Source organism: Glossina fuscipes, unplaced genomic scaffold, assembly GCF_014805625.2.
Source record: "Glossina fuscipes isolate IAEA_lab_2018 unplaced genomic scaffold, Yale_Gfus_2 0, whole genome shotgun sequence".
Classification (NCBI taxonomy): domain Eukaryota; kingdom Metazoa; phylum Arthropoda; class Insecta; order Diptera; family Glossinidae; genus Glossina; species Glossina fuscipes.
The window spans coordinates 30108778-30124231 of record NW_023998414.1 but is presented as its reverse complement, the minus strand read 5'-3'; the positions used below and the strand labels follow the sequence as shown (position 1 = coordinate 30124231).

The window sequence follows — 15454 nt, the reverse complement described above, 5'->3', positions numbered from 1 at the left end:
TCACTTTATATTTATATTATTTTAAAATCAAAACCTAAATAATTCCCCACATAAACAATTTATTATATACTAAGCGCCAACTGGAGGGGGAAGGGGGGGGGGGGGGCATGTACTGTTATTTAATATAATGTTTTTGGTTTTACATACTTTTCCTCTTTACCGTTACGTCTAAAATCTATTTATTTATTTTTTTTTTTGATAATTAGAGTTGAACACACTCACTGATTATTGTTTTCTCCTATGAGATCGTCAAGTGCACTATTGAGACGTCCCTTGCTTAAGGCCTCTACCAACATATGCAGGCGTTCCTCTCGTTCAGTATGACGCCTTTCCAACGACGTAACCTTTGTATAAAAAGACAATCATTTTCATATTTAGGAATCCATTACCACAGTCTATATATATATATATATATATATATATCAAAATTGGAGTAACATTTTATGTTAAGCTTTCTTACTTTAACTTTTTCGAAAGAATTTGTAATTTTTATTGCATAATATTGATGAAAAACAATAATAATATATGTAGGTAGACAAATATTAAATAATAATAAATGAGTAAGAAATTTATAAATAAAAAAAAAGCAAATACGAAAGTTACGGGGCGTGGCCTGAATTTCGCATATCCACCACTATGCTTGTCGCCATCTACTCTCCAAATTCTTTTATTTGATACCCATATCGCTGATACTGTTAAGAAAAAATAAATCCACAAGATTGCGGTGTCTACGATATTTATTTCAAAATTAGCCCATTTTTACGCCAATAATATATCTTGTACAAAATAGTTTTAACCATTCGGTCTGATTTGCTTTATGATAAGAAATGTAAAAAAATTCAATTTAATCACTTGTAAGTTTGTGTGGGTATGGCCGATTTCAGTTTATGTTCGACTGCGTGCTTCTGCTCTCACCAATCTAATCCGCTTTCAAGACCACCAACGTGACCACAACAAAAACTATGCAATGTTTCTATCAAATTTGAAGTCGATGTCTTCATTCTTGGGACCAGGAGAATGTCAACAATAAAGACCATATAAACGGACAGACAGACAGATAGACATGGCTAAATCAATTCAGAATTTCATGCGAATCAAGAATACATACGGTTTATAGACGTCTCTGAAAATTGTTTTTAGATTTTGCATATATGAGGCAAAAAAAAAAAATAAATAAATAAAATAAGTGTAACCCCATCTTACAGAGGTGAGTATAAAAAGAAGAGAACGAAAATTGTTTGTTTAATAAACATTACTGCCTGCAGATAATATAATGTTCGGGCATTTTTTTCGATCTAAGGCACATATACGAAAACGTACACATAGTCGAGATAAATCCAAATGTTACGAGTGCTAATAGGGTAGCGAGCGCATACAAAAAAACTAAGCCTTGTACAGATACCCTATTAAGAGAATAATGGCTAATATATCGAAATCACTAAATCCCCACTTGATTGAAAGGCGAGAAGGTAAACAAATTTGATGCAAATAAATTCGGATCATATATAGTATACTATAGCTACATACCTTGGCTTTTAGCGCGTAGTAATCAACTGGTAATTTACGACGTTTCTGCAAAGCAATGTGTTCATCACGCTCGTTGAGACGTTGCTGCAATATGCGTACAGTCTCATGACAACTGGCCAATTCACGTTCATGGGCAGTTTGTAACGTTTTCAACTAAGCACGTATATATGTATATATATGTATATTTATATGTATAGAAATCGTTAGCGATAAACAAAAACATACAAATTCATTATTATTACATGTAATAAATATTCAATCAAAAAGTACTGGGAATTGTTGATAATCAGATAAAGCGATTTATTTATGCAATATGCTTTTCGAATACGCTATCTAATCAAAAAGAGATCCACACTTATATTTCATGTACTTGTTGAGTTATTTTTTCGAGGCTCTTCCCTTAAATCTCCTTGAATCGTTTTCTTTGAATTGTTAAGTTAAGTCTAAAGTAGTCGAGCGAAGCAGTACGCGTTTTTTACCCGAAAATTCTTTTATTTTTCCGGAAACCTTTCTCGAGTCAATTAAACTCCTTTGATACAAGATTACCTATAAAGCGTTTCATGTCTAAAACCACAAATGTGTCGAGCAAGTTTCCTTAAGCGGAAATGGTAATTTTTCGTGCGAAAGAAACCTTAGGAATCGAGTTTGTATTACTCATATGATTCCCATGATTCCTTTTCTTTTCTTTTTTTTTTTTTATAATGTAATTGGTATCGATTTTTTTTAACGTTTTCTACAATTTGGAACATAAAAGCCCACTGAAAACTTGAAAGTAAATTCTTTGTCAACATTTTTGATCAGATGTGGAAATCGCACTCTCTGTAGATTACGGTTGCGTTCAAACGCGTTACTGTTGCAGAATATTTGAATAACGCATTCCTGGTACTTTTTTGACAGAATACTTATATTACTTTGAACTTACATCTTGTAAACGTTTTTCGTGTAATGTTCGATAATCGGCCTGCAATAACTTATATCTGTTTTGCGCTTCTTTCAAAGCTTGTCCTTCCGTAGTGGCCGGCACCAATGCTCCTTGTTGTTGCCGTAATATATTCACGCTTGTACTGGCAGTGCTATAAGGTTTGTCACATTTCGAACCTTTAATATGTAAAAAATGATATGGCGATAAAAGGAATAATTAATGTAATAGGATGAATTTTTATTTATTATCGACTCTCTATGATAAGAAAGAATAAGTAAGAACGTTATAGACGTTATACCCTACACCATATAGTTTATTCACTTATTTAACTGAAACACTATTGTGAAGTAATTTTCATTATAAAATATTATAAATTAAGCCGTCTTTCGAATAGCTTGTTGGGCGTGGTATCAAGAAATAGAGTCAAATGATTGCAATTAGGTTCACTCAATTTTTTTACTTAATTACTATCACGAACCAATTTTCACCACAAAAAAATTAACAATTAGACTTGACTTGGCTTATACACGTTTACGTTTCATAAGAATCCTTATATGCGGCGATCTCCAAAAAATAGATCTACATCACCCAAATTCGCTAAGATAGATTTCTTTGCCAATTTACTGTTATGAGCCATGAATTATTGAAATATTCGACCTTTTTGCCATATAAAGTTTCAATTCCCGTAGAAACTATAGATGAGAGGGGATTCAAAAATTGTCCCAGACGAACCAGATTTTTTCTATTACAGAGCGAGTTTTGTCGAGAAATTTCGAAAATTGTAATTTTTTTCGATATTACAACTTTTCAAAATAAGGCGTTATATGGGGAGTGTATCCGAAGCATTTTTAATAGCTCGTTCGTCCTTGGCTCAAAGCACGTCCATGTACTAAATTTCATCAAAATATCTCGAAAATTACCATAAATTTACATGGACGGACGGATAGACAGGCTTAGATTGATTTACAAAGCAATTCTGAATCGATCGGTATAATAAAAGGTCCATCTATCTTAAGCTCTTTTAAAAATTGTTTTGAAAGTTTCTTAATATTTTTTAAAGCGCAACAAAAAATATCGGAAATTTTTGTGAATGAACGTATACAGATTTGAAAACTTTGTGTAGTAAAAAAAAAAAGTTCAATATCGAATACTGCCTAGGTTTGAAATCTTCTCGTTTACTTGGCAATTTCACACATATTTATACAAAGAATTTTGATGAACATCAGACCGAATTGGATATTCTACCATTTTCTAAAATTCCTGCTCAATCTATCCGAAGAAAGAGACGAGTCTTCTTTTCAGTGTCAACAAGTTCTGCCTATTCTCGGAGCCCATATACAGCTATCTGAACATATTTGAATTTCTTCATAAATCACATGCGACGACCCGGTTACATTAACTTCTGCACGACGATTTGAACCGATCTTCTTCAATTTTATTCGCTAACCAACTAAGACTTTCATTCATTTCATGTATATATATTTATGAATACATTTGCACTGCCGCTGTGCGAGAGAGGCTCGATCGCTCGATGGTATTTAGCCTAACTTTCATTATGGCAATGATCTTCATTTGACAGTAGCACACATAAATAAAAGAAATTTAATATCAAATTTGGATCATTTGTAAATATTATCAAAGTTCGGACTCTTCTACGATATATTGAAACGCGGAAACAGCAGAGTACAACATCTGTTATAAAGACATGAACTCATCAGAAGCAAACCCAAATGAGATGGCTGATGATCGAAGAAACGTCTGGCTTATCTCTCTTTTTAGGCCGAACAAGTGAGTGCTTTAAGTTATGTAGATTATCGACTTTTTAAATCCGATTTGCTCGAACGAATTATTTTTTGGTTTTCTCTGCTTAACTCTGCTATTTTGTTATAAAGTAAACTCAATTTACAAAATAGCAAATATGAAATCTCTTAAGTTTTTTATTTTTGGATCTCTTGTTTTTACGCAATCTCTTTTTATACGAAATCTTTTTGTGCGATTTGATGCGCATCACAAGAACACATTGATGCACGTATTCATTTCCGGTATGCAAAAAAAATTGGACAAAAATATATCGCATAGAAATGAATCGCACAAAAACAGGTTCCACTATATGACTTTTCACTCACGCAATACATTCTATATGGCGGGTCCTACCGCGATGGATAGACGAAAAGAAAAGTAGGAAAAAAGGACAGTGTTTGACCACAGCTTGGAAGATATACGTTCGATCAGTTATCGATCGAACATCGATTCACTATGCACCTGCCGCGGCCATACGTCAATTGTGATGAATATTCCTGATAGTTTCTTTTTGCTTTTTTCATGTATGCTCGCATTTGCAAGTGATCGGCGAAAATGTATTGTTTTGTAGGTTATATATTAGTTCTATACGCACTCGGGTAAGATGTAATTTGCAAATCTCTCAAGATTAGCTATAAATACAAAGGCATTCTCTATATGTATGATCAAAGCCTTTTGGCCTTAACGTGATAAAAACTTAGCATATCTCCATTTTCCGGTGTGATTGTTATTAACAAGTGTTACATTAAGTTTACGTAACACAAGAATTCGAGTCGTGCATAATAATGTGATAAAAAAAAATATTACTTTTTTTTTTTTTTTTTTACTAAACAACAAAGTAAATTAAAATTTAGTAAAAAAAAAAAAAAAAACAAGCAAAGACAAGTGTATTCGCCTCGTGTCGCATATTTGACATTCGGTAATTTAAAGACAAGCAATTTACCAAAATGTAATTTCAAATCTTTTATAGTTTGTTTAGGTTATAGAGAGAGATTTCCGTCTATTGCCGAGATGTTTACTTTCGAATTAAATTGTGCTCTTGTAACGAAGTTTTGCACCCCATTGATAAATTGATTGATAAATTATTGATTTAAATTTTGCTCTTAAATATCTACCGTTGAAGTATAAGTTACACCGATTTTTTTGTATACTTGATTGTGGGCGTATCATGTCCGCATTCAAAATCAATTATATTTTGGATTTTCTTAATACACAATAACGTATGGACGGACAGGATTGGCTTGTGCATATTTTTTGATGTTGCAAATGAAAAGACAAACGTAGTAGATCAGACCCTCGCCTCATCCTTCGGTGATGGGTATAAGAAAAAGAAATTAAAATTCTCTCATCATAACCAACAAAATTTATATATTTATATATATATATATATATATATTAGATATATTTGTAAGCGTACGCGTAATGATTTTGTTGTTTTCCTATTATTTTGATTGACTTTCACTGAATTAATAAAGGCAGGTATAAAAAAAAAATAAATAAAAAAAAGAAAATAAGAAAAGAAATAAAACGAATACGCGGAAATGTAGGTTTAACTAACTGGCAGGCAGTTTAATGTACTGCATGTCATTTCAACTTTTTTATGTTTTTTTATTCGTTTTGTTTTTATTTTTTATTTATATTATTTTAATTTTTTTTTTTTTTTTTTTTTTTTTTTTTTTTTTTTTTTTGTTAAATTCATACCTTAGGTGAACAGACACACATAAGTAAGTAATTGTGTTAATGTTACAGTAAGAAAAGTTGTTTTTTTTTTTTTTCTTTTTTATTTGGTTTATAATTTTAAATAACTAAAGATATATTTAAGGAGGCGTGTAAAGAGGAAAAATGTATTCTGAATTTCACAAGTATACGCGCGCACTTACCATCTTTTTCCTTTTGCAACTTTTTGATAGTCCTTTTACAGTCATCCAGTTCACGGGTTAATCTTTGCAAAGCTTTACTTTTAATGGCCAAATCGATACGCATGCCACGTATAGTCGCCAATAAATGGGCATCTTCTTTGGCATGAATGGCGGCCTGCAAAGCGTTCGACGATATATTTGCGTCCGATTGTGAAACTGGCAGTTTTGATGTTCCACTAGTAGTCACCGGTTTACGTAAGCCACTCTGCTTAGAATTGGGGCGGGAATTGTTGGGTGTAGAATTAGCAGTGCTACTTGTACTCGAATTAGCCGAATGCTGACTTGACGTTCCAATGGTGTTTGTGCTGCATTCACGTGTTGAAGCCAACGTTTGAGTGCTAATTGTTTTAAGTGCAACCTTTTTAGCGGGTTTAGTAAATGGGCCACTTTTTAGTGCTGGTTGCAGTTGCGGCAACGGATTCGAGGGCAATGCTAGTGTGCAAGTATATGACTCCTCCGTTTGAGTGCAATTATTATAGAAACGTTCAGCCTTTTTTGAGACAAAATAATCCAAGGTCCGAACTTGTGACTCAATTTTCTCATTAAGCTTAGTATTGATTTCTTGAAGGCTAAAAAAAAAAAAAAAAAAAAAAAAAAACAAACAAACAAATTCATAAAGTCAGTTCTTTTTCGTTTGTTAAGTTCACCTTAAAACTTGGGTTTCGAGATCCGCTATATGAGTTTCATATTTCGCTTGCACCGAATTGAAACGTGCCTGAACGTTAGCTAATATTTGTTGGGCTTTCGTATCTTGTTCTTTTGCGTCAGCTTCTAATTGGGCGATGCGTTGCTCCAATAATTTGCGGCTGCTTAAATTTTCCTGATCATTATTTGCGCGAATATTAGTGGCTTTAGAAGCGACTGCAATTATCGAAAACCTTATGGATATATAGAAGTTAGAAGAGAAAATCTTTATGTTACCTATTAAAGCCGAAACTGAATCCGGATGTTTACGCATTAAAATTCTTTCCATTTCTCGACATTGCCTTTGAAGATCTTGTATTGTTTTGGCGTCCTTTTCCTTTTGCTCTTGGGCTCTCTTCTTTTCATTTCTTGTCTCTTCTAATTCGGTTTTTAATATATTCTGCAATTCTAGTGCTTCGTCACGATCGTTACGAGCCGATTGCAATTCGGCACGTAAAACATTTGCACATTCGTTTAGATGCTGTACATCCAATTTTAACATTTCTGATTCGTCTTGTAACTGAGTGTTGCTCTCGCGCAGTTTTCGATGCAATTGCGAGAGCGTATCATGTTGTATACGAAATGATTCTAAACGTTCTTCGGTGTCTTTGAGGCGTTCTTGCAATTGCTCGATTTCCTGTTTGAGAGCATGTTCACGTGTTACAGACGTCAGACTTGATTGCGTATCGATGGGTGAGGTAAGGGTAGATACAAAATGACGGGGCGAAGAATTGGACGATTTGTCACAGCACGTATGCAACAGCGTACTAACCCCGACAGATTTCACTATCGGACTAGAGCTACGTGACGACGTGGTTGTAACATGCGTTTGACTGCTAATACCACTATCAGGTGTAGTCATTGATGATCGTGGTCCCAAGTATACGGAGTTGCGACGATCACCCGGCTGCAGACGCCTTAGTGGACTAGCGGATAAACTTGTGGCACTACCTTGCATTTGCGGTGGTGTAGCGAATGCACTTGTTGTCACAACTTCATCGCTTGATCGCCGGCCGAGTGTGTACTCATAAAGGCTTTGATTGCATTGCGTCGTCATTCCCGGCAACGATGGTTGTTGCAATTGCGGTTGCATTACGGCAGCAGTGCACACAGTAGTATACGATATCATGGATGAGAAAGAAGTTGTAGCATTTTTATTCAATTCATTCTCTGGCAATGAATTATTTACAAAACAATTGTCAGGCGGTTCAATAAGAGAGTCTTCTTCATTTTGTATAATTTCAAGTTCAATCGTCTCCATTGCTTCGGTAAGTTCCTCAATCTGAAAATGTATTCAGAATTCAGAATGAATTCGCTTCAAATTTAATCTTAAAATTAGCGATTAAATTAAGTTAAGCGAACATAACTAATCGGGTGAGAGTTTTAAAGATAACTAATAGTTATATCTAAATATTTATGATAGGATATTAAATGGTCAATAATATCATTAGCAAATTGATTTGTATTGAACGAAGTTCAAGTCAACATCGCTCACATTTAATTTTATACAAATCATTTAAACGTGAACGAGAATCACAACTGATTACGGTATTGCATGTGGTTTATGTTTAAGTTAATAAAAATCATTACCAATTAGTTTTTCACCCTCTCTGCTTTGAACGGCAATTTTCACTCAATTGATACGATGGAGGTCGTTTGCATTGGTTTATACTTCGGTAATAATTTGTATAATTTCCCACGTATATATACACGTATATATAAATAAATTATACATCAAAGTCAATAAATGTGATATCTTGATCAGTTGCATATGTTCGCATAAATTCACAAGTACGCTACGAGTACAGATGACTTATGCATTTGACGGTTACCAAATGAATTGCAGCAGCAGTAGCAACAACAACAACAACAACAACAACAACAACAATAAAAAACTTGAAACCGAAAACCACTTTCCATTTTTTCAGAAAACTTGTCAAAATGAAATAAAAGCAGTTAGCTTACCGAAAACAGAAAAAAAAAACAAAACCAAAAACAAAAACAAAAGCGTACACAATAATATTATAATAGAAGATCTCCTTTTGCTCACCGATGGACGCAATGAAAATGAAAACAGCGCCACACAAAGCAACTGGAACAAGATGTACACAAGTTTTTGCTGTGAGAAGATGCCAATGGTCGGTTTGCTTATTTATTTGCCTGTTTGTTTGGCCGTTTGATGTTTGAATGGCTGTGCAGGCGTTGGCAATAGTTCAGCTTGAACGTTGGCTTAACGCGTCTAAACGAAAAACATTTGTAATTCTACGGGGATTGTAAATGATTTCCTTATCTTATCAACAACGTATGATCTGCGTATACTCGAGTACGAGTTTGCTTGCTTGTCGGAGGTTAAAGAGGAGACAGCAACTACTATTTAATGATTACAAAAATAACTACAAAATCATATTTGTTATTGTTGTTGTAATATATCGCGATTTTGTGATAATTGAAAGATTCTTTACTTCTTATACGACCATTAACTGCTGTCCATTGTTTTCAGATGACAATAGAAGACCCTGGCACAAAAATAAGACAACACTTTTGACACCTCCGAACAATTAAAATTGACTGCCCATATTGTAGTAATAGTAGTAGTAGTAGTCGGAGATAGTAGTAGTAGTAGTAGTAGTAGTAGTAGTAGTAAGTAAACAGTGAAAGAATTCTTCTTTTTTTTTTTTTTTTTATCATCCAATAATGATAGAAAACAAAGAGAGCTGTAATCAATCGCGGCATCACTAAATTAATTGCAAGTGTATTATTCGAATCGCCCTAGAAACCTTTTAGGCAGGACAATTTGCATAATTGTGATATATCTTCCTTTCAGATATCAATATCTCTTGCAATTACTGACTCGTTTTACATTGAAAAGAGGCCAATTATTCGTCCAAGTCTTTATTTGAATTTTTCATACTTCCTCAGGATCTTAATAATAAATACGCAGATTTTGTTAATGAAATTTTCAAAGAAATCGATCGCAGATGTTATATATATACATATAGAGTGTCGTATATCAATTTATTTCTGAAGAGTATTTGTCGGAATCATCCTAGACCTATGCAAAATAAATGCAACGAAAATGTGTTTTTGCAATCATTCTCTCATTTCTCTAAAATGAGAAACCGAGTAGAAAAACATACGCATGAGGAATTTTGCCGTAAGCTTGAGTTTTTAATCTACGTGATGTGTGACATTTCATCGTTAATATATTGATTCTGTCTGGGCCAGCGATGAACTACTAACATCGGATCCAATATAATTTAACCGAAATCGGACATAACCTCAAAGTTTACGAATTATGTATTTCGCAGCATTTCGAGAGCATATGAAAATTTATTAAAATTTCGTTACGCCTTTTGAGAGGAGTGCCTTTTTCTTTTTTTTTTTTGGAAAAATTCAACCGCAGAAAAGTGGAAAATCTTTATATCCAAATATTTCTTGGTATTACAAGTGAAGTGAGTCGAACCCGTCATTTTAAGATTTTACTGCTGAGAAACTTTAGAATCGAAAAACTCTACAACGCTCGGCTGCACAGAAACGTAGATAAGAGTCGTGCCTATCAGCGGGAAATTAAGTCTCAATGCGGCTTCACCATTTCATCATGCTCGTGTGCTCCAGTGCAGATTTTTCAGAAAATTAATTTTATTTTATTAGCTTAAATCATCCGCTCATTGGTCAAGAATGATATAAAAATCGAATATAGTTGCATACCGTAGTGTGCGGTTGGTTGGCAGTTTAAATGTGTTTTTATTCGAAATATGATATTTTAAAAGGTCCTTTAGCACAGCTCCTACAATTTTCATTTGAGTTTTTTCCGTGCAGGATACTTGATAATCCCTAACCGGTTTTTTGACTGCAAATTGAATTTTTGTATTGAAATACTGGCCACTAATCACACTACAAACCAATTTTTTTTAAATCCCCTGCGTATTTTTGTAGCCTAGAGGCATGTCAATTGATTTTGTTTTTTCCTTTTTATACTCATCACTGTAAGATGGCGGTATAGTAATTTTGTTTTTTTCGAAAATATATGTAACATGCAAAAGGAAGCCTCAGAGACCCTATAAAGTGTAAATATTCTTAATTAGCGTGAAATTCTGATATAATCTAACCATGTCTGTCCGTCCCTACGTAATGTTGTTGGTACTCTCCTTGTCGCAAAAATGAAGATATCGATTTCAAATTTGGAAGAAACATTGGCAGTTTCTGCGCGCAGGTTGGTATTGAGAATGGGCCAAATTGGTCAGCGCAGAAGCGCGCAGTGAAGCGTAAACTGAACGCAACTCAATTTTTTCCAATAAAAATTTTTTTGGATTTTCGCCTGTTATTCGGATATTCTTAACGCCAGAAGCCTGCGACTTTTCGCATTTACTCTACGAGACGCTTTACTTTCTAGGTCCAAAAATGGACGTAATCGTCCGTGTCCACACAAAGTTACGAGTAATTAAATTTTTTCACTTTTTTGAGGTTTTTTGCTTATTTATCATAAGGCGAACACGACCGACTGTTAAGAACTTTTTTGTACACTCCTCAAGTGAAGATATATTATCTGCTTAAGAATGATTTGATTTTGAAGTGAATATAGTCGATACCTTTCTTCTTAATAATACCAGCAATATGGGTATCAAATAAAAGAACTTGGAGAGTAGAATGCGAGAAACATTGTGTGTTGGGTATGCGCGATTCGGCCCCTGTCGAGTATAACTTTCTTGCTTGTTTCAATTCAAATTTCTTCTAGTTATACCACGAGCTGCAGAGCTCCTGGCGCGAATAATGTCGATGTTGCAGTTTCTATTTTTTTTTTTTGTTATTTTTCGAAAACTTTTTTTCTTTTTATACTTAGATAGCACATATATATATATGTGCAATGAACAACTTCCTCGAATGTTATTATTCTGTTAGGTTTCCTTCCAACTTAAACACATTTACAAAAACATAACTTGTTCAATGGTGAAAAAACTCTCAAGTAATTTCTCTGAGCTTTGGAAGAATTTCTATGAATAATAAGATAATTTGGTAAGAATTTTACTCATGCTTTATTCCCATTAAATCAAGAGATATTCGTGAAGATTAGGGAGTAAATCGGCATTAACTCTCTCTTTTGGCAATCAACTAAATGCAGGTGTGAAGGCACGACGGCAGCACCGCTAACCGTTGAAAGTCATAGCCAGCGATTGGTAACGATCTCTTGGGTGCATGTTAAGTATTCATTTAAATACTTGTTTCTGTGTATATGTATGATAAAAATCTTTGATAGAAGAAAAGAAAAGAAACTTTAGAGTAAATTAAAGAGCTCTCCATAACTAAATATTGTACAAAATAAAGCTTAGCTCTACATACACTTAAGCATAAAAATTCATGTACGAAAATTTGAATGATGGTCTAAAGACAATGAATGCATAAACGCTTTGCTAACTGTGCGCACATTTACATATATGTATGTATTTTATAATTGCATATGTATTGGGGATGTATTATGAACTGAGCTCTGTATTTGTTGTAACATAACAACTCTATAATATGATATATAAAATATACCGCGTGCGTAGCATAACAAAAAAACACCAAAAAAAAAAAAAAAAAAACAACAATTTTTTTTGAAGCCAATTTCATTTTTATTGTTAGCTGAAGTATAAAAGCACACCACCAACCATGGGACATGTCTCATTAGAGTTTAGTAGCATATCTCGTAAAGATGTCTGCCAAGAGATCAAATCGAACAAAATGTGTTAGCGCGTACGCTGCCGTTTCATTAATACTCGTGATCTTTGCCATCATTCATCTTGAATGCATATATGCTATGTCTGTGGATCGTTTAGCCTTAAATCACAATGAAATTCAACAAATAAATGATAAACGTTTAGACTATAATGATGTGATCCCGGAAAGCGAAAGTATTTTATACGACAATATGCAATATGTGCCAGCGATTGATCAAAACGGTCAAAGTGATTTATATGTTTTAGTGCCAACCGATAATGGGGATGATGAAGAGATCGTTTCAAATTTTCTTGGTCACGATCATGGTGCGATCACAGATAACGGAAAAGCAGAAGATATGTTAATGTTGGAAAGCGAAGATGCACCCATAGTGCAAATCTTCAAATTAACTAATAAATCAACTGAAAATGATCGAATAGAAGATCATCCCGAAAATCATGATAACAGTGAAAGCATAAAAGATGAACTTACAGTACCTAAGACAATTGAACTGCCATCAATTAATAATAACGAACATTTAGAGGACTATAAAGCGGACGTATTGTCTGAAACAGTTAAGGAAATACAGCATGAACTTGAAAGTGAATTGTTAAACAATAAACCTTTAAATGAAAATCCACAAAATGATCAATTAGAAGCCCTAGATAGTGCTAACAGCCAAGCGCCGAGCTTAGAGCAAACGAAAACCGAAGGAGCACATATAGAATTTACAAAAAATGATGAAACCGAAGACGGAAACGGAGACGAAGACGAAGACAAGGTGGATCAGCCCATGATCGGCGTAGCTCAAGAGGAAGGACCTACCGACGTTAGCGATGAAAATGAAAAAACGGATACGATGAGAGACAACTCTGAATTATCTGAAATATCATCGTACTTGAATGAAGAAAATACTGAAAATGCGATAAAAAATGAAGAAATTCCGAAAAATTCAGCACAATTGACAAACCTTGAGAAGGAAGTGCAAATCGAAAACCGTGACGAAAGTCTTAATTTAAATGATGGAGAAAACAGGCCCGTAACTGAGACATTGTACGCTCAGCATCAAGACAACGGGGAAGCAGTTGAAACTTTAGAGACATCCAAGAATATCGAAAGCCCTTTAGTTAAAGACGAGAGTTTAGAAAACTTTTCGGAAAAAGACACAATTTCAAATCTTACAGATATGGTTGAAGAAATTATACAAATTTCCGATAGTTTACATTCCAATGAAAAAGTCCTAGAACCGCTTACTGATCAGATTGCAAGTCACGCAATCACTGAAAATAAAGCCACAACTGAAATACAACCAGCAGACAGGATTGTGATGGAAGATGAAATTTCAAAAGAAACCAAAACGAACGAAAAGGTGAACTCGGTTACGAGTAATAGCAAAAATGCCGAAGATGACATTTCCACTACTAATAAGGATCAAGTTCATGTTGAAGATTCTAAAGTTATGATAGCATCAGAATCAATGAAAATAGAAAATCTTTCTCAGCAATCCGATGAATTGAACGAGGAGGCAATAACGGAAGGTAACGAAAGTATTTTCACGGCGGGAAAAGTGAAAGAGGGAATAGAAGAGAAAATTAGCGAAAACGATGAAATGCAGAGCATGCCTATAAAGGACGAAAAAGCTAATGCTAACCATACAATGCTAACTGTTATCGTTCAAGCGCCACAAACACCTCCAACCGAGACGCCAGCAACCTCCTTCGACCACGACGACATGATAAGTGCTAGTGTTACACAAGACGAACTCTTAACGATGATGGCAATAAGTGCAAGCACTTCAAAACCACTCCATGTCATGGACGGTGTTCTTAACTATGCAAATTCCACATTCATTAATCAACAACAACAACAACAACAACAACAACAAGAACAAGAACAAGCAACAGAGAGCACCGAAGTAGTTTTCGGCTCTAAATTAAGACGTTACGATGGTGCTCAAGTCTGGCGTATTGTGGTACAAAATGATAGAGAGAAAAAGCTGGCCGACGAATTGCAAACTAAATATGGTAAGTTTTACTTTTTTTTTTTTTTGTTTTTTTGTTTGTTTTTTTCGTTTTTACTTTTCTTTCCTATTAAACGCCGTATAATTGATTTAACCAAATTAGAGAAAGGGTTACAGCACATTGGCGATTATAAACAAATTAATAATGATAAAAAATTTAAAAAAAAATATTGCAATAAATATACAAAATATATATATATACCTATATATATATATATACATGGGAGAGAGAAAGTTTACCAAATAAATTGCAATCAAAATTCCATAACATTTTTTTGCTACATATGAACGCGCTTGCTTGTCTAAAGCAAGTTCAGTAGGTCAGCATTACTGCCGGAAAACAATGGAAAATAACATGTTACTCCAAACAATGACATTAGTCAACTTGTATCACGTTTTATGTTTCTCATATAGTGAATGAACAAAGTGAATTATATTATGCCTTTGTGGCTATGTGGGTACTTAAAAAAAAAAGAAAAAAAAAAAAAAAAAAAAAAAAAAAAAAAAAAATAAGAAAACCATTCAGACGTGTTATATGCACTTGCGATATTTTTCAATAGGCTTCCTTAACAGATGCAAATCTTTTGTCTGCGTTATTTCTTGTGCCGCTATTGTAATCCCATGAATACTAAGTAGATTTCTAAACGGCGAGAATACGAGTATTCTATAAGGCAAGCTTCGACACAATGCATAATCTTTACATTTTCATTCATTCATCTTTCTTTTTTTTTTTCTTTTTTTTTACTCATTTTCGATTTTCATAACAAAGTAGCATCAATTTCTCCCTATAAAGGCTTATATAAAACAAAAAAATACTTATACTGTTGTTAACTTTCTTTGATGAAAAAAAAAAAAAAAAAAAAAAAAAAAAAAAAAAAAAAAAAA

At 33.9% G+C, this 15454-nt stretch overlaps 2 protein-coding genes across 2 annotated transcripts in view; one reads left to right on the top strand and one right to left on the bottom strand.

The window, feature by feature from the left end:
* Window positions 1–119: 119 nt before the first annotated feature.
* The window catches only part of LOC119631622, a 46661-nt gene continuing 31326 nt past the window's right edge, over window positions 120–15454 (bottom strand). Inside the window, exons 2-7 of the mRNA XM_038024009.1 lie at window positions 7090–8134; window positions 6816–7029; window positions 6130–6737; window positions 2450–2625; window positions 1528–1680; window positions 120–344 (exon numbers count right to left, since the gene is read on the bottom strand). Coding sequence (XP_037879937.1) covers window positions 219–344; window positions 1528–1680; window positions 2450–2625; window positions 6130–6737; window positions 6816–7029; window positions 7090–8134 — 2322 coding nt within the window. The 3' untranslated portion in view covers window positions 120–218. The remainder of the gene's footprint in view (window positions 345–1527; window positions 1681–2449; window positions 2626–6129; window positions 6738–6815; window positions 7030–7089; window positions 8135–15454) is intronic.
* LOC119631615 overlaps window positions 12465–15454 on the top strand; it is a 13309-nt gene continuing 10319 nt past the window's right edge. Inside the window, exon 1 of the mRNA XM_038023996.1 lies at window positions 12465–14573. Within this exon, the coding sequence (XP_037879924.1) occupies window positions 12545–14573 (2029 nt within the window). The 5' untranslated portion in view covers window positions 12465–12544. The remainder of the gene's footprint in view (window positions 14574–15454) is intronic.